The sequence below is a fragment of the Hibiscus syriacus genome, unplaced genomic scaffold (assembly GCF_006381635.1).
Source record: "Hibiscus syriacus cultivar Baekdansim isolate YM2019G1 unplaced genomic scaffold, ASM638163v2 tig00117034_pilon, whole genome shotgun sequence".
Taxonomy (NCBI): Eukaryota; Viridiplantae; Streptophyta; class Magnoliopsida; order Malvales; family Malvaceae; genus Hibiscus; species Hibiscus syriacus.
In genome coordinates, this window is record NW_024063533.1 from 5,153,292 (window position 1) to 5,173,380 (window position 20,089).

The window sequence follows — 20,089 nt, forward strand, 5'->3', positions numbered from 1 at the left end:
TCTTTCCTTCGCAAGAAATTCATCATAACTTTGGCAGATACCTGAAGGTTTTCAATTTTCATTTGGAACAAAGTGAAAAGCATATTGAATTTCATAGCTTCAGTCCAAACAAAAGTGGATGTCAAAATCACATTGAGAGATTGCTAAAGATAGTTGCCCATCCTAGCTAACACTTCTCCTGCCCCCAGCCAGCCCAAAAGGGGGGAGGGAGGGAGAGCAAAAAGTAGAGGGAAAATGATTATTCATAACAAAGTGATACTTATTTCCCCTTATCCAAAAAGAAAACTACATACATATTGCCATCTTACTGGGATCTGGTGGCGTAATGAAATTACCCATATACAGCTTTAGAGCTGCAAAAAATTATACAGCTATACCACCACCTCAATCAGGAAATAAGGATAATTTGCCTTTATTGGTTGCAGATAGTTCTGCAGGAATTCTTACTCGTATTAGTCCACACAATCATGTAACAATGCCAAGTAGGCAAGTACTACTAAGGGAGTCATACAAGTTGGCTGACTGATTTTTGACTGAATAATAAGGCAATAAGTTGTGTTTCTGTACAAAAGCTATAACCATAAGCAAGGACCAACTAAGACTTGAAAATCCTTCACGTCTTTGAGACACAAATTTTTATTTGTTTTCAAAAAGGATATATATCAAAGTAAATTATTGCATCCGTCAAGAAAAACTCTAAGCTACTAGTACTTCAGTCCTACCAATGCAACCAATGATCCCTTCCGTATTAAAAGAAATAAACTACATTAACTTTAGTTAATAATGCAACCAATGGTTTGTTGATTGAATGATCATTAGAACATAACAGAGGATGATTTTTGTACAACTAATAGCATCTACATCTGATTTTTTTTTCACTGACTAGTACTACCAATGCAAATCTCACTTGCCCCGGGCCTAATCAAGGAATACGGTTTGGTTAAAAAAAAAACAGTAGTGTCATTTGATTCTGATTCTTCTCTTTTACTTCTTGTTCCTTGTGCTGCTCCATCTTGTGGTTCCTAAGGGGACGGGTCACATTGTACTCTGCCCTTTTAGAGGATATATTCACCCAACTTGCTCAACCCCACTAAGCTTTTCCTCCAGTTTATAAGGAGTTTCTATCATGATATCTCTTAGACACCCTCTCTTGAAGTAAACCTCTGAGAGAAAAAACCCATCTTTTTCCTTCCATCATCATTGCAAGTTTCAATTTATTCACCCTCCCTCTAAATTTCAGTCGCAAGCATATTTCTTTAAGTTTCAGCCTGCCATTCACCAGAGCTTATAAACCCTTTGTTTTCAGTTGCTGCATTAAGATTTTTATAAATGGTATCCAATTCTCTCACTTCCTCACGTAGCTCTAGTTCCTCCTGGACACCTAAGCAAAACAAAATGTTCGAGAAGGCTCTGGCTAAATATGACCAGGACACTCCAGACCGCTGGATTAATATTGCTAAGGCTGTGGGCGGAAAGTCTGCTGAGGAAGTCAAGCAGCACTATGAGATCCTAGTCAGGGATGTCAAAGACATCGAGTCTGGCCGGTACCCTTATCCATATCCAAGTGGGAGCAGCAACTGAAGCAGTGAGTTATATCAGTTTACCATATCCTAATGGTAACGTGTTAGTTACTCTGTACCACTTAGCACAGAACCCGATAATCATCAGCTCAATCCAAATCCACGTTTATATGAGTATTTACAGCGTATTCACTTATCAATATTTTCAAGTTATCTATTAACACTTCAGTCACCAGAAATGAAATACCATGTTATAAGCATGAATTTGGCATTCCTAACAATGCAGCTTTCATTCATTTTTGTGATAAATAACCTAATAATTTTGTGTTTAAAGAAAAGTGATTTTGAGAATCATCTAAGGTGGCCTTGGGATATCCACCAAGTAAGTATATCCTATTTTCACTGCAAACCCACAAAAATTCTTAAATCATACACTGCCATTTCCAAAGTCCTTAAACGTTGATAACTAACGTCACCTTGTGGATCCTTGGAATATAATCCAGCAAAAGTGGGGAATAAGAACCCTTCAAGTGGCTTTTTTTTTCTGTGGTCCATCAATTTTTCATTTTTCTATTTCCTATCGAGAATTGGCAACCAATATGTTTGCCTAACTGCTTATCAAGTATCAAGTATCTTCAGTGTGTTTCCTGACAGAACTCGTAATTGGAATTACTTATCCTGCTTCTAATCTGACACCTTTTGGATATCTTGTGAATGGTCCTAAACATTATCAGTTCTACCAATTTGCATGTGGGATGTTAAAAAACAAAAGACTGCCCAGGGCCGGTCCAATGAGTTTTAATGCCCTGGGTGAGATAATAATTTTATGCTCCTATACTTGTACCGTATAATAGACAAAACACAATTTTTTTAAAACAAAAATGTAATAGAAATTATAGTCAAATAATAACAATACTAATACAAACCAAAACCTAAAGGCTACAAATATCACCTAAAATGATGTCTTCGTACATTTTTTGAAGCAAAAACCTCTATTATTTTACAATAATTAAGACTTTGTAAAAATTGACATTCGATGCTTAGAATTGCTAATCCGTTCAATCTATCTTGAGTCATTGTTCTTCGAAGATAGAATTTCAAGAGCTTCAATTTTGAAAAACTTCTTTCCGCGGAAACAACTGTAACCGGTACTGCCAACAAAATTTTATATGCTATCAACACATTAGGGAACATATCCATTCTTCTTGCAAATTCCATTATTTGAATAGATGTCCATGGACTTTCATCTTTGTGTGCTTCATCCGGCAACATTTTCTGTAAAATTTGTAACTCTATAAATAAATCTTTTCCATCAATATCAAATTCTTCACCATTTGTCAAATTAGACTCAAGATTTAAACAACATTTTTTTAGTTCGTCATCAAGTAATGAAATTAATTTTAAACCATCAAACAAAAAACCAAATATAGACTCGAAATGTTGCATTTGTTCAAATCTACTTTTCAATTGAACAAGAGCCATATCTACAAAAATAATAAAGTAATCTTTTCGAAATGCTTCTTGAGAAGATTGTTGTTCTCTTTCGGTATTTGGAATTTCATCAAATTGTTTTTTTCTATAAGAAATACGTTTTTTAGGAAATTGAGATTCAACCCCAATATTATATGTTATTTCTTTAGCTTCATTAATAGCATTGTCAAACCCAATTTCCCTATATTCTTCAAAGTAATTAATTAATCCCTCTAAGTTTTTAACCGCAACATCAAGAAGCATATATTTGGATTGTAATTTCTTACTAACTAAATTAATTCTAAACAAAATTTCATGCCATATAACTAAACTTAAAATAAATTCAAAGCTAGAAAGTTCACCATTTACTAGTGATTCAGCATCTCGACACACTTTTCCATCATCACTAATTTCGGCTAATCTTATTAAAGCTTCTCTTATTTGAGAGAATTGAGTTTTTATTGCTTTAACACTTTCAATATGACTTTCCCAACTAGTAGCGGATAATGATTTAAGTGTTAGTTCATTTATAAATTCAAGTAAAACACTCCATCTTTTTGTGGAACTAGAAAAAATATTATAAATTGTTTGAAATGTACCAAAATTTTTTTTGCCTTGTGGCAAAAATTTGCCATATCACACAAAACTAAATTTAAACTATGACACCCACAAGGCATATAAAAAGCTCTACGATTTATATCAAGTAACCGTTTTTGTACACCATTTTGTTTTCCTTTCATATTAGCTCCATTATCATACCCTTGACCACGAACATAATTAATATCCAAATCAAGAGATTTTAGAGCATCTTGTAAAATATTAAAAAGTTTTAGACCGGATGTTTCTTCTACAATTAAAAACACTAAAAAAAATTCTTCTACTTTTATTGGAACACTTGCCACATCCACACATCTTATAATCAAAGTCATTTGTTCTTTGTGACTTGCATCCGGAGTGCAATCAAGAATTATAGAAAAATATTTTGCATCTTTAATTTTTTTAATAATTGCACTTTTTACATCCGATGCCAACATTTCGATTAATTCATTTTGAATTTTATGACTAAGATAATGATTATGTGTTTCTTTGTCTTGAATTAATCGAAAATGTTCTTTCATCACATGATCAAACTCAGCAATCATTTCAAGTATACCTAAAAAATTACCATTTGAATTTTCATAAATTTTTTCATTTTTTCCATGAAAAGCCAAATTATTTTTTGCTAAACATTTCACAACATCAATAATTCTAACCATCACTTCTTTCCAATGTTCAGTATCTTTTTTTATCATTTCTTGTAACTCTTTATCAATTGTTTCATTTTTATTTAACCTAATTAGTGTTTCAGTCCAAGTTCTTAAATTAATCATATGATCGGAACTATTTTCATGTTGTTTTAATGTTTCACCTAGATGTCTCCAATCATTTATTCCTTCAATTGCCAAATTACATTTAGTCCGAGAGGTTTTAAATAACTTACAACAAAAGAAAAAAACTTTATCAAGTTCTTTTGAATACACTAACCATTTTCTATCACAACAACCACCATTTCTTAATTTACGAATAAAAAAATCACAAGAAAAATGTCTACCATGTGCATCTTTTGGAAAAAATTTATTAGGTTCAATTTCTCTATTAGGCCCTTTTTCTATAAGTAAATCTTTCATTTTTGAATCTAAGTCATCCCACACTCTAGGATCAAAAATATTAAAATCACTTGATTTATCTTTATCAACAAATTCATTATTCTCACAATCTTTAGAATTATCAATCGAATCATTAGGTGAATCATTGGAATTTCCAATATTATTATTAAAAGTATTAGGTGAATCATTGAAATTTCCAATAAGATTATTATAAGTATTAGGTGAATCATTAGAATTTCCAATCGGATTATTAGAAGGTTTAACCGGTCTAAGAATAAATCTATCTAAAGACCCATGTAAAGAATTAGCCATTTCTTGTTCTTGTTTTTTTCGTTTTCTATTTTGGGCACCCGATGGTTGTTTTCGAGGTAACATATTTAAAAGTAATCAATAAAACAAATATAGTATCAAGTAAACAATAAAACAAATATATTAGCAAGGAAAGATACAACCTGACCAGTGACCGAAGTTTATATTGTTGACTTGTTCTTTCTCACAATCAACTGATCTGGAAAATTAATGATGAAATCAAAATAATCAGAAGGATTCACTCTAAAAAATATCTTGAACGAAAATATTTAGCCACTGTTTTTTTCATCAAACTAAATTTGCCACTACACAATCAAAATTCAAACAATTAAACAAGTCCGTAAACTCAATATTTAGCCACTGTGTTTTTTCATCAAACTAATTTACAAAAAGACACCTAAGTTTTGGGGACTATAAACTAATTTACCCTTCGACTTTAGTGACTAAAATTTAATTTACCCAAAAAAAACTAAATATGCTAAGTTTGCCGACTAAACATGAAAGAAATGAGTGTGCCGACTAAACATGCAAAAAATGAGTAAGTTGAAGCGGTGGAACCCCTTCACTGGTTCTTTAAGTTTCAATTTAATTTGATTATTGACTATCAACCCACCCAGCTCAGGTTTATTTTAGTAAAATAAATATATATTAAAAAAATCAAAGCCAGTCGGGAATGCAAAATTTCATATCGCCCTTTGAATTATTAAAAGACAAAACTTCTATATTAAAATAAACAAAACCATTTTGGATCAAACAAACGAGACTTCCGAACCTAAACCGAGCTTCTTTCTATCTCTTACCCTTTGAAAACCGTAAGTCTTTCCGATGAAGACTCCAACGATCCTCCAATAACCAGCGATTAACAGGTAAACAAGACTTTCGCTTCTCACTGTTACAATTGTTTTCCTTTCAAAGAAAAAATAAACCCTCCCCTCTCTGTTACAAGTATTTCGAATATGATGAGAATTTTTAATCGAATAGTTGCCTTTGCTCACTTCTTTTTCTTGTATTTCTCTTGCTAATGATCCTTCTTTTCTTGAGTGGTTTTTTCAAATCCTCTTTCTTCCCCTTTATGTGCTCGAAATGGTTCCCATTTTCTATTTTTTTCCATCGAATCCTGCTTGTCCTCTTATTGATTTTCTTCGTTATTTGGTGAAGTTAAATCCCGAAAATTTAGGAATTTAGGTTGCTTTTTCTTCTTTGACTTTGGGGATGATTTGGTAGATATTGAATTTTGATGATTTGGGTTACTGCTTACAAATTTGGTGATGACGACAAGGATGGAACTAATGTGCGGCGCTGGCAGCTCGTTTCACTGGATTTTGGGCTAAATTTTTTAAGTCAAATATATATATACTGTATATATGTGCTTATAAACTGATGCCCTCTAATATTATGTTATCCTGGGCTAAGGCCCATATGACACATATATTGGGCCGGCCCTACTTATTTATAATATAAGCATAAGAAAATAAATAGATTCTTTTTGTTTTTTCAGCTAAACTGCAACTTTTAGAGCGTTTATCCATATGTTATTATAAATTGATACTTTTAATAAGATGAAGGAGAATATGTATGACTTTAATAACATAAGTATTAAATTTGGGATTCTTGAGATAAATTTAATGACATTAAGACAATTAAAGAGATTGTTGTTATAATAAAGGTAATATTTAAATTACATTATAGTTGAAATTAAATTATTTAAAAAAATATTTAATCATAAAATATATACAAATATATATTTTTACATCGTTTAAAATATCTATTTTATATACATTATTTCTATTATATATTATAAAACTAAAAAAATGAAAAAAAGAGTAAAATAATAATAATAGTATGTTAATTAACATACTTATAATATTAGTTAACATACATAATAATGTTCGTATTTGATATATTATATAAAAAATAAAAAAAATAATGATTTTGAAATAAGTTTTAAAAGTTTAGTGACTAAAATGTAAGTACCTTAAAAGTTTAGGGACTATTTATAAAATTTACCCTTATTATTTTAATTGAAGGAATAATCATCTGCCTACCCCACGTATTTTATAATTCTTACACTATTACAATAATAAATTAATAATTATAAAGATAACCTTATTTTTTTCTTTTATTTTTATTGGTTGGATAGGTTAAAAGCAACGGATATTTGAAAAAAGGGCAATTTTGATGTGATTTATCATAACCACTTGGAGATGTATTCTTCTTTTGCTTTTTGTATAACTATCATAATCTGATCAATTGATGAATTAATTTGAATTGAATATTGTAGAGATGAGAGTAAGTTTTTTAATCTATAGCATTGTTTAATAGATTTAGTGTCTCATTCTACTAAATCAACTGATTATTGGTATATTCTTCTCTTATTTTTAAAGAGTTATAAATATAGGGATCTATTAATTAGTCGAACAATTAAATATGTTTGTATTATTTTATATTGTATGAGTTTAAATTTCGGTATTTATCTCAGAACATAATATATTTCTATTATTAAGAGCCAAGAATAAAATTGTATCATATAATTTAAATTTAAAATTTTGATGTACATGATTAACAATGTAATATGTAAATATATAAAAATGATACTTATAATCTTTTCTCTAAGTACATGAAAATTTTCTTGAATTTTATAAAAGTAATTTAATCTTCTTTTATCTTTTAGCTTTTAGATCTTTAATTTTTGTTAAATTAAATCAAATGTTGAAATCACCGAATTGATATAACATTGATAGTCGTTTATTTTATCTTTTTAAAACGTTGATGTAAGTTATTGTATCTTTGTTAAAATATTGATATCAATTATGTTTTTTCATGAAAATAAAAAAAAATATTATAAAAATTAAACAAATGATTAAAATTTGTAAAATAATATACACTATACAATTTGTAAAACAGTTTAAAAAAATGTAAAAAAAAAGCTATTAAAATGTAAAAACTGCAAAATGTCATAATTTTAGTTCAAGTTAGAATTCAACTTAATCGATTTAAGTTTTAATTTAAATTAATTGATTTAAGATTTAAGAGAAAGGACTGAAGGAGCCAAGTACTTGGGAACGAAGATGCCGGCAAGTTTATGAATAATTTTGTGCGGCTTTAGAATCATAATGTTATTAAAATTTAATTATAATTTTAATAGAAATATAATTAAATTATAATTTTTATTAAAAATAATAATTAATTTGAGTAATTTAATTAGTTTAGAATTGGGGTTTTTAAGTTATATAAGTTAAAAAACCAGTCATCAGTATCAGTCACCGCTAGCGACCATCTTAACTCACTAGAAAATCGACTGCTACAACATTAAACGCTTTTGTTTGTCGACCGTTTATTTTTAATAATAAAAAAATAAGTAAACTACACGTTTAGTACCTAAATTACTACTTTTATTTCGTTTTAATACCTTAAATTTCATTTTTTTCAAAAGCATATCTAATGTTTACTTTTTGTTTTATTTTAGTACCCTCACCGTTAAAAAGTTATTGGCATAGTTGATATGGTATTTTTTATTTGTGTAAACTACACAATTTATCACTCAACTATCTTCTCACTCCTATTTTGGTCACTAAAGTTTAAAATTTTTAAATTTAATCATTAAACTCTTGAATTGCTTCTATTTTGTCATCTCTAATGACATGGACTATATTATTATTATTACTTTTAGTATGACATGATAAATTAATTAATATTTAATATCAAATAAGATTTAAAATAAAAATAGAAATTTATAATTTTAATCCAACTCTTAATCCCAAACCTCAATCGTCGATCAAAACCCCAACCCTACTGATACACCCTCAGACCATTGTAGACACTAGTTTTTGTCCCGCTTATTATTATTATTATTATTATTATTATTATTATTATTATTAAATAATTACAAGCCCAAATATAAAATAAACCTGGGCCCAATACAATAAACCAAACCCAGATTACAAAGATGACCCAAAGCCCAACAAAAAAAATCGAGTCAACCTAGTAAAGTCAAACCCGATCCCAGAAGCCCAACCCAGTAAACCCTAATGTAGTTAGGGTTTTCTCATCTTTTTCAGCCGTTGCTCTTTCACAACCGTTGGATCTGATGAGATCCAAAGGTCCAGATGATGCCAGAAACCATAGGGTTTCATCATAACCCTAGGGATATCTCAGCCGTCGCCGCCGATCAACGACTGTCCACACGCCACACGTGAGGAGCACGCACCTAACACCTCATCACCGTCGCTGTCAATATCAACACACCGCTCTTATCTCTAAGAGATCGGCACCGTCCCTAGTCACTATCATAAACTAGTAATTTATTTTAGTAATTAATTTACATATTTGTTAATGGTTTGTTAAATAATATTTTTTATGAATTAAATAAATTTATTTTGTATCTATTTTTTATATATTATTTAGGGTAATATTATCTTATACAAGCAATCTATGAAAATATTCCCTTAATTTACTAGGAATGTATTTTCAAGGATAATTCATATAAAATAATATCTCATTTTTTTTAGTATCATAATTTAAATATTATTCAAATTTAACAAATTTAATATTGAGATGACATATAATTGTGTAAGTACCAATTTTGGGCGTTGTGGAGTGCTAATCCTTCCCCACACGTAACCGACTCCTGAACCCGTTTTCAAAATGAATATATGGTCAATCGCAGATTAATTTTTTATCTTTTAAAATTATTTTAAAAGGTATTTTTAGGTATTCGACTTACCTAACCCAAAAGTCGATGGCGACTCCAAATTTTTTGATTTACATATTTATTTAAAACCTAACATGTTCCCAATATTAAGTCAGATCGACCTCTGAGAAAGCCCTAAAAAGCCGGCGGAGACCATTTTGACAGTTTGACGACTCCGCTTGGGACCTTTTTTTTTCTAGAGAGTCAAGTTGTATTTGATTATACGTTATCTTTTTAAGTTAAAAATGGAAAATATGAATGCTATTTAAATTTTGATAATTAATTCTTAGTTGTACTAATGTGATTAATTTTTGTGTTCCAGATTCTCACTTATTTGGTTTGATTGTTCTGTGATCGAGGTAAAGGATTGTGAGTTTCCCCTCACACACTACAATTATTTGGTATTGAGAGCCTTGTAACTGTGCTCTGTCCCATTAGGTAGGGGTGAACGCTATGCTTACGTGAGAAAAATTATTTTTCTCCGCATGGGCTTTAGCAAGTAACCTCTAGGATACATATACCTTATATTTAAGAGTGAAACATCGAGTTTCCTCGCATGGACATGTGGAAATGAATCCTCTATAATTGAACTCAATCCGTTTAAGCCTATAATGGGTGAGGATAGAGGGTCTGGCAAGCTCAAGGGGGCACCAGCAAAGGACAATTCGAGTACCCTGTTAGTAGTACCGATTTTTTGCCTATTTTATACAGAATTTCTGTCTGTAGGGGAAATTCATTCTAACATATTCCTCGAAGCTATTTATTTATTTGTTTTAAGCATGAGAACTAGAAATCATGGGGTTAGGATTTATATATTGAACGAAGCATGGGGGTAAAAACATGTATAGATAGGATTGCAATTTAATAAAAACATGTTAGAGTAGATACCATATTGGGTAGGATCTTTTCTTTTCATTGTTTGGTAATAATTATTCCTCTTGTCTTGTTTTATTTGTCTATTATTTGTATTTGCATTATTTTATCAATTTATATATTTTGTTATTGGTACTAACTTGTGTTTTTATGTTGTTTTCTTTTTGCTTGCATTGCATGATCATGACATAATCAAAAGGTGTTGATTTGAGAGTGGTCATCAAAGTACAAAGTTTTCATAATGGACAAAGGATTTCATGATCAAGTAAACTATAACACAACTAGGGAATGGCATCCTGAGGAAACTCTGAGGATAGTGGAGAGTTATACACCCAAAGATTGCATGTCCGATGAAGACCAAAATGAGATACGAGAGATGAGAGGGAAAATGTTCAAGACGATGGATAGAATATATGCTTTGACCAAAGGAAAAGAGACTTCTGCAAAAAAGGAGAAAGAGCTCTATGAAGATAATCCGACAGTGTCGGATATACAAGGGACTACTAATCTTAGCCAATCTGAGAAATCACGAGCAATCACCATTCGTATCAACAAGTTGTCTGGAAATACCAAAGAAATTGTGACAAATGTAAAAGTTCCCAAATATGAAAAGAATATATGCAATCATAACTCATTGGAATTCAAGAGTTTGCTCCTGACGTCCGAGACTCAAGTTCAATCCAAGCCAAGAAGTGGCTCTCAATTTGATTATATCCCTATATCATACAATGAGTTGTAAGAGAAGCTACTAGAGGCCCGAGATATGGCTCTGCATTATGTGAAACCTTGGCAACCACCGTATCCAAATTCGTATGATATCAATTTTCATTGTAAATATCATGCTAAAATTCAATGATATTCCATTGAGAACTGTACTACCTTCAAACATCGAGTACAACATCTTTTGGATCATGAAATCTTAGAGTTTAGGATAAAAGATCAACCTAGTTTGGTAATTGATTATCCTGTTAGACTGATACCTAAAATGTTCAAAGCTAAGGATATCAGTAGAGACATCCAGAAGGAAGAAGATTTGTTGAAGTATGAAGCTCAAATTTTTCATTTGAAGATTGAAAACGAAAAATTGAGTGCAAAGATGGAAGCCGTGCATAATAGTTTTCAAAGGATCAGTTTAGCCTTTAAAAATGCTGGTATATGAAATACCCTGGAAGAATGGACAACAGGGGTCATTAAATTAAAAAATGATGATGAGCAATGGAGAAAGAATGGTAAGATGCAGGAAGGTCTAATCAAGAAGTTCTCTAATGATTTACGGATTGCAGAAGAAAAGCGCAATACAACCGTCATCAACATGGAAATATATAAAGCTAAAAACCATACGTTGAATAAAGTTATAACAGTGTAGAAACCTTATATCAGTGCCACAAGCATGAGAATAATGCTAAACTAGATGACAGTAGGGCCAAGAACAATACATTGATGAAGATTGTAGATGATTATGAAGATATTGTACAAGGACTTCTTGGCCACAAAGATTCTCTTATAAAGGAAAATGAACAATGTTATCTACAACTCCGAGAATTAACGCAAAAGATACAAGAAAAAAATAATGTCATGAAGGAAGTTGTTACCCAAGAAAATAATATGGCTCATAAACTGGTTGATTTAGCTGGCTTTATGAGAGAATTAAATCAGATTGACAACTCAACACCTGAGTATGAGTGGAAGCTAACTTGGTTTTAAAGAGAAATAGAGAAATTAGGAGTGAAGGTTATCCCTTATATGTAAAGTTTGTTTGATGTACCAAAACCTTTTGTGTTCAATGAAAGTTGTTTTAAGATGGTCACTCTTGAATAACACATTTTGCATACATGCATCACACAGTTTGCATTCTTATTTATGCATTTTCGTATTTGCATTTTCGCATTTACATTTTTTTCATATCTATACGTCATACGTTGCATATTATAATAACATGCCTCTATCATGAAAACGTGAGAGTAATTTGTAAAGAATATTATGAAAGAAGTTCTAAAAGAAAATCAAAGTCACTCTAGGCGTGTCTCTAAAAATGATCGAAAGCAATGAAGTAAATATTAACACATGTCAATAGAATCGTGAGAATCTAGGAACAACTCGTAAAAACTCAACAGGAAATGTTTGATGAAGCAAGAAATTTCCAAGTCGAATCCAATGAACATATGTCCAAGCTAATGAGTATGATGGTTACAATGATATATGGGGAGAAAACATTAAAGGACCCTATTGTGCAAGAAAAAATGAAAACTTCGGGTGAGAATCTGAATGTTAGTGGTATAGCCAATGCAATAATAAATGACCAAGAACCTGTTGAGGAGTGTGGTAATCCAATTTAACTTAAAATTGGGTATACTTCCATAGAATGTGACAGAGATCATGCTGGAAAAACCAAAAATGGAGGGTGAAAGTTCTAACACGAAAGTTGAGTCTGAATCAAATAAGAGAAGCATGAAATAGGTTCAAGTGCCATTGAAGAAGACTAAACATCTCTATAATCAATCACAAGGTCTTCAAGATGATCATGTCAAGGAACAAATGAGGTCAAAAGAGTTTCTACCCAATTTTCCTTCATTTTCGTACAACAAGTTATATGCCAAGTTGCTCTAAGCTCAACTAATTGCTCCGCGTCTGGCTAAGCCTCTGTTGCCCCCTTATCCGAGTTGGTATAATGAGAAAGTTTCTTATGAATATCATGTCGGAGCCTGAGGACACTCCATTGAGAATTAGAACAAATTCAAACGACAAGTCCAAAATCTTTTGGTTTATGGATTTATAGAGGTGGATGATAACAATCAATATGTTTTGGTCAGATAATTGGGAGTCAACCCCAAAAATAGATTGAATAAGGTCAAAACAAGTAAAGTGCATACGAAAAAGGACGTTAAAATAGAAAAGGGAAAAATCAAAGAAAGCAAGGTATGTGAGGCAGAGATAAAAGATTCAATTCTCGATACCTCTCTGATGCTAAATGATAAAAAAGAAGGTAAATGAGAGGTAATATAAGATTGGTCGCAAAAGATGTCTTAGAAAAATAAGACCCTTAAAAATTTTCAAGTGCCTATTTCTGACTTGATATCATTTTCTATTAAAGGTCAATACCTCATACCGAGGCCAGTAAAAGTTTCACCAAACCCTTATGCATAGCTATGATCAAGATATCATCTGTGATTTCCACTTGAGGGCATCTAGGCATTCTAAGGGGAATTGTAGGCCACTGTTAAAGGAAATAGAAAAACTCATCGATAAGGGAGTCTTGACACGAGAAATGATCAAGAGATGGGGAACTAATGAGGATAAAAAACCCTAGTCTGATTACACACCCAATATTCTAGGAATAATGGGGCATTCTAGATGAACAAACGGAGGTCGTTATCTACCACTGTTGTACCTTACATTTGCAACAACTTGTTTGAATATGTATATTTCCTTTCTCAGCTTTTTATAAGGTTTATTGAACTATGTTTTGATATAACAATTTAAGGCAAAATGGATTTTGGACTTGAATTGAATTTACAAAATGTTTTTGGACTTAATTGAATTTATTCAAAGTTTTAGAAGGTTTCAAAAATAATTCAAAGTCCATTAAAATTTGAATTTGAGCAAAAATGTTATAGGGTACTGATACCCCCTGAAGGCTCAAAATTCCAGATTGCTCGGATAGTATCTATACCCCCCCATGGTATCGATACCCTCGGTATCGATATCCCCCAGGGGTATCCATACCCCCTGGCTACAACGGTCATAAAATTTGAATTTTATGAAGGGGTACCGATACCATATGAATGGGTACCGATACGCCCTGTACGGGATAGCCTTTTTGAGCAAAAAATCATCCCCAAACGGCTCTAAAATATCCACAACGGCTATATACAACATCAAACACATTACAAGCTATAAATACAAGCTAAGAACACTTGAAGAAGTATGAGAACAACTATACAAGCAATCAAACACAAGAGAAGAGTTTTTCAATCTTATTTTATCTTTCTCTTGTAAATATTTTGTTATTGTGAGCTCAATCTTGTAAACACCTACCTTTGAGAGATTTATTTGTTTACTTTTTTTATCCTTTTGTAAAGGGGAAAGGTTCTAGCTAATCCCGTGTAAAAGCTAGGGAAAGGTTCTAGTTTAGCCCGAAAAAGCTAGGGAGTTTGTAAGGTTACTCTTTATCCTCAAAAGAAAGAACAAATTAGTGAATTTGTTGGAAAATCCTTGGTGAGGAGCTAAGGTAGTGGATATAGACTTTGGTTGAGAAAGTCGAACCACTATAAATCGTTGTGCAATTTTCTATCTTTCAATCTCCTTACTCCCTAAACACAAAACCATTCCGACCCCTCTTTGCAAACCGTCCCGGTTGTCGATTCGAGCTTCCAAAAATCCCAATAATTGATATCAGAGCCTAACTCGTTAAGAAGGTTTAACCACCTTGAGACGATCCTCGAAGAAGCTCTATCAATTTCCGACGCAACCAACAAAGAAATGACTTTTTCCTCTGGTGCTTATTATCTTGAAGAATATCCTATTATGGATTCACATCCGGTCAATAAGCCACCATTCTTCAATGGAGCAAATTATATACATTGGAAAAATAAGAAGATGTACTTTATTCAATCCTACAATCTAGGAGCTTGGAACTCAATCATGGATGGTTACTCCTCTCCACCCGACAAGTACAACGATTGGAGTAGAGAAGAGCAGAAAAATTTCCAGTTTAACTATAAGGCTATACATATTCTATTATGTGCTTTAGGCCCAAATGAATATGAAATAATCTCATCTTGTTCCAGTGCCAAAGAGATTTGGGATAAGCTCCAAGTCACTCATGAAGGAACCAACGAAGTGAGGGAATCAAAGAAAAGTCTTCTCAACCATAGCTACGAGAACTTCAAGATAAAACCCGATGAAGACATAAAAGCTATGACGAATAGATTTTCTATGATTGTCAATGGTCTTAAGGGATATGGAAAAGTAATCCCTAATGAGAAGCTTGTGAGGAAGATGATCTATTCTCTTCCAAATGAGTGACAATCGAAGAAAACGGCCATTATAGAAGCAAGAAACTTAAAGTCTATCACTCTCGAAGAGCTAATTAGTTTTCTTCTCACTCATGAGATGATGGTGAAGGAAGATGAAGAAAGGGAAGAGAAGAAAAACAAGAAGAAGAAGGAGGTAGTCATTGCCTTCAAATCCACCAATGAAAGCTATCAAGATTCAAGTGATGAGGTGGATGAAGACGATGATGAACAAGAAGAAGAGATGGTCAAGCTCTTGAAGGAACTCAAGAGATTCATGATTTCCAAGGAAGTGAAACATGAATCAACCAAGAAGAAGAGTCCCCCGATATGTTTCAATTTTCAAAGAAAGAGGCATGTCAAGTATGAATGTCCTCTTCTAAAGAAAAAGGTGAAGAAGGCATTTGTTGCATCTTGGAGTGACAAAAATGATTCAAATGATGAAGATGAAGTAGTCAACCTATGCCTCATGACCACTCAAGAAGAATTCGAGGTATCTTCTAACTCAAATGAATTTAATTCATTTATTTTTGATGAGTTACAAGATGCTTATAATAGGTTGTATTTGGGATTTGAGACCATGAATTCCAAATATACGAAATTAATTTCAAAACTCAAAATTAAAGATAATTTGATTTTGAAAGCAAAAGTTGATTTTGAAAATCAAAATGAAATTTTGAAAAATAATTTAGAGCTTTCAAAAATCAAAATAAATGATTTAGAAAAAGAAAATTTTGAGTTAGGAGTTAAGCTTGAAGGCTTAACAAAAGAAAAAGAATTAATTTCTAAAAATAACCTATTATGTTTAAAAATGGCAAAATGCTCACATTTTCATTTTTATGGTCATTTGGAACATACTTGTCCTTTAAAGAAAGGAAAATATTTTAAAATTAGACAAGTATGGGTTCCTAAGGAAACAAGGGGCATTGAAACTAACGTCCAAGGATCCAAAGCAATTTGGATACCAAAATCAAAATGAATATCTCTTGTAGGTGTGTGGGAGCAATGATAATGAAGATGATGATATTCAAGATGCTCTAGCCACACATGAAAAAGGAATGGGTAACCTCTAAACTTAATGCTCTTGATTTTGGTTATTTGGTTGCTCATTTGGATTTATGCATGCATGAGTTTTGATTTTGAATGATTATGCATTGTTTTAATCTCATGTATGTTGAAAAGATGTTTTATGATGAATATTTTAAAGTTTTAAATGATTTTTCAGAATTTTTAGTTCATCATAATAAAATTTTGGTAAAAATTGGTTTTAATGCAAATGATATCTCTCTAACAATTGATATCAATTTTTCAAATACTTTGATTTTATAAATTTTAAATTTTTGACCTAAATTTGAATGCTTATGCATGTGTTTTTAAATACAAAAGATATCTCTCTAACAATTGATATCAAAATTTTCAAATGCATAACATTTTTGGAAAACTTTATGCATATGATCTTAAATTCAACAATTGGTATTGCATAAAGTATTTTAGTCTTGGATATATTGAATTTCATGTGCTACTAACATGTTTGTTATTCTTTGTTGAAATTCAATGTTGTTTAAGTGTCAAGTTCTTAAAGCTAAATTTTATTTGGAATGCATTTATTGAGGGGGAGCTTTTGATTTTCAAATAAATTTTTAAATGTCAAATTTACTACTTACTCTCCAATGTTATTTTAGAACTTTAAAGATTGAATTATTTTTGATATAACAAAAAGGGGGAGAAGTTTGGTTTGAAAAATTCAATTTCTTAATGAAAAAGTGAGAGCTTAACATTTTCATACATTTTCCAACAATTGGTAACAATTTATATCTTTTTCATTAAACATTTCATTAAGGGGGAGTTTTGCCAAAAATAATTTTTCAAATGTTTTGTTATATTAAAAAGGGGGAGATTGTTGAACTATGTTTTGATATAACAATTTAAGGCAAAATGGTTTTTGGACTTGAATTGAATTTACAAAATGTTTTTGGACTTAATTGAATTTATTCAAAGTTTTAGAAGGTTTCAAAAATAATTCAAAGTCCATTAAAATTTGAATTTGAGCAAAAATGTTATAGGGTACTGATACCCCCTTGCGATACCCCCAGAAGGCTCAAAATTCCAGATTGCTCGGATGGTATCTATACCCCCCAGGGGTATCCATACCCCCTGGCTGCAACGGTCATAAAATTTGAATTTTATGAAGGGATACCGATACCATATGAATGGGTATCGATACCCCCTGTACGGGACAACCTTTTTGAGCAGAAAAATCATCCCCAAACGGCTCCAAAACATCCCCAACGACTATATACAACATCAAACACATTCCAAGCTATAAATACAAGCTAAGGACACTTGAAGAAGTATGAGAACAACTATCCAAGCAATCAAACACAAGAGAAGAGTTTTTTAATCTTATTTTATCTTTCTCTTGTAAATATTTTGTTCTTGTGAGCTCAATCTTGTAAACACCTACCTTTGAGAGGTTTATTTGTTTATTTCTTTTATCCTCTTGTAAAGGGGAAATGTTCTAGCTAATCTCGTGTAAAAGCTAGGGAAAGGTTCTAGTTTAGCCCGGAAAAGCTAGGGAGTTTGTAAGGTTACTCTTTATCCTCAAAAGAAATAACAAATTAGTGAATTTGTTGGAAAATCCTTGGTGAGGAGCTAAGGTAGTGGACGTAGACTTTGGTTGAGAAAGTCGAACCACTATAAATCATTGTGTAATTTTCTATCTTTCAATCTCCTTACTCCCTAAACACAAAACCGTTCCGACCCCTCTTTGCAAACCGTCCCGGTTGTCGATTCAAGCTTCCGAAAATCCAAACAAGGTTATATAAATAAATTTTTGATCCTTTAAAGATGGTGAACATTGAATCAAATTTGTAATCCTGCAGTTCTTTAAATATCAAATGAATTAAAAACTCTTTAAGTGATTAGAATTATAAATCTTTGACAAAGTGAAAAGATTGAAAACTGATAAAACAAGGACCCTTGACCTTACCCAGAAGATACACTCAAGCACCATACCATTCTCTTACAAATATAACATTTTCCTTTTATAAAGAAATGAACAAGAGACTTTGTATTTAGATATGCATAGGAGCGGACAACATGAGGCATCTCTTGTGTATGACATTGCAAAACCGACTAGAATACACTTTTGTTGAGGACTTTCAATGATGATCCTAATCTTCACAAATGGAATAGTGGAGTAGATGGATTTAGTAAGATCAGTTGTTTGAGAACTGAATTCTAAATATAGGATTATCTGACCATCAACAAAGACACATAGGCTATAACAGGTTCTTCTCGATAAGCTTAAGAAATTCTAATATGAATACTCAAAAGGTTGATAGATTTATTATTATTATTATGTATTATACAATAAAGCTGAGCTATTCCACTAAAGCAATTGGTTATAGAGGAAACTCAAAAGCCTTGACTTTATGAATAAATTGTATTCAAACCATGACTTTGCTCGGGTACTCAGTAGTTCGGTGTTTGCTCTACTGTGGGTGTCAAGTCAAAGACTTTGTGATGAGATGAATCCTTCATTTAGCCCAATAAAGGCAAATTACAATAAAGCTGAATTTGGCTAGCCAAACAATAGCAAATCTAATGAGGATTTTCAGTAAGATGGACTAAGGGAATTGAGGAACACATGTTATATTTAACCTCACACAAGCACTCAGGGATTTTATATCTAGACTGAGTTATATGTACTACTTCTTCTAAAGAAGTATGTAAAACTTGAATAAATGAAAGATTTCAAAGAACCAAAATAGAAGTGTTCTAGAAAATCTAGTAATTGAATATGCTGGTTGCGTCATTTTGTCCACATCCGATTAAAATACCAAACCAAGAAAGTGGGCCATGAGGTAATGTTCACAAAGATCGAGAAAGAAATAACATCTTTGGTGACCAAAACCATAGAAAATAGGGAAAGCCAACCTGAAACTAACTCATCAATTTTGACACGTGTCAAAGAATATAACTTTGAAAACATTAAAGAGCTGTTGATTCTTTTGATATTCTTTGAACTCATGTTTATAATTTGATTCAACTGCGTGCCTGAATTAAGAAGTAACATTTTACAAAATTCTTTCATTCTTTGATTTCTAAAATAAAAGAAAGGAGAAAAAAACATTTTCAAGCAGGATAGTCTCAAATAAGAAAGGTCCTTGAAACAGGTAATGCATATTCTGCATTTATTGAAAAAAAAAGAATAAGTTATGCCAGAATGATGAAACATTCTACAATCTTGAAAGAAAGTAGTCCGAGAGATCAGAAGGGCTGGAGGATAAAACTTGTAACACTCCTTTGTGATTTTGTCAGCAACCTGTCAAGAAGAAAATGATTGCCTTATTCGAAAAAGGGCACATATCTCAGATTATATAAAAAAAATGCAAGACATTTCTATTAGAAAAATTGATTACTTCTTAAATGTTCATGGAAAAAATGAAGAGAAGCCCTTAAACTATTTGACAACACTGTTGTTTAGTGACACCAAAATGATAATATTCAAGATTAAGAGATTTGGGTAAGAAGAGAGCCACGAGTACCCACATTAGGGCATTACCA

The 20,089-nt window shown here is 31.7% G+C and overlaps 1 protein-coding gene across 1 annotated transcript; it reads left to right on the forward strand.

Moving 5' to 3' along the window:
- Positions 1-1,169: 1,169 nt before the first annotated feature.
- On the forward strand, positions 1,170-15,363 carry LOC120196668 (protein RADIALIS-like 3). The gene is made up of 2 exons (XM_039198417.1): positions 1,170-1,589; positions 15,353-15,363. The coding sequence occupies exon 1, from the start codon at positions 1,330-1,332 to the stop codon at positions 1,579-1,581; it is 252 nt and encodes an 83-aa protein (XP_039054348.1). The 5' UTR covers positions 1,170-1,329; the 3' UTR covers positions 1,582-1,589; positions 15,353-15,363.
- The last annotated feature ends 4,726 nt before the right edge of the window (positions 15,364-20,089 follow it).

Coding starts and splice junctions, on each gene's coding strand:
- LOC120196668 (XM_039198417.1), top strand. CDS start 1,330: ATGGTATCCAATTCTCTCACTTCCTCACGTAGCTCTAGTTCCTCCTGG.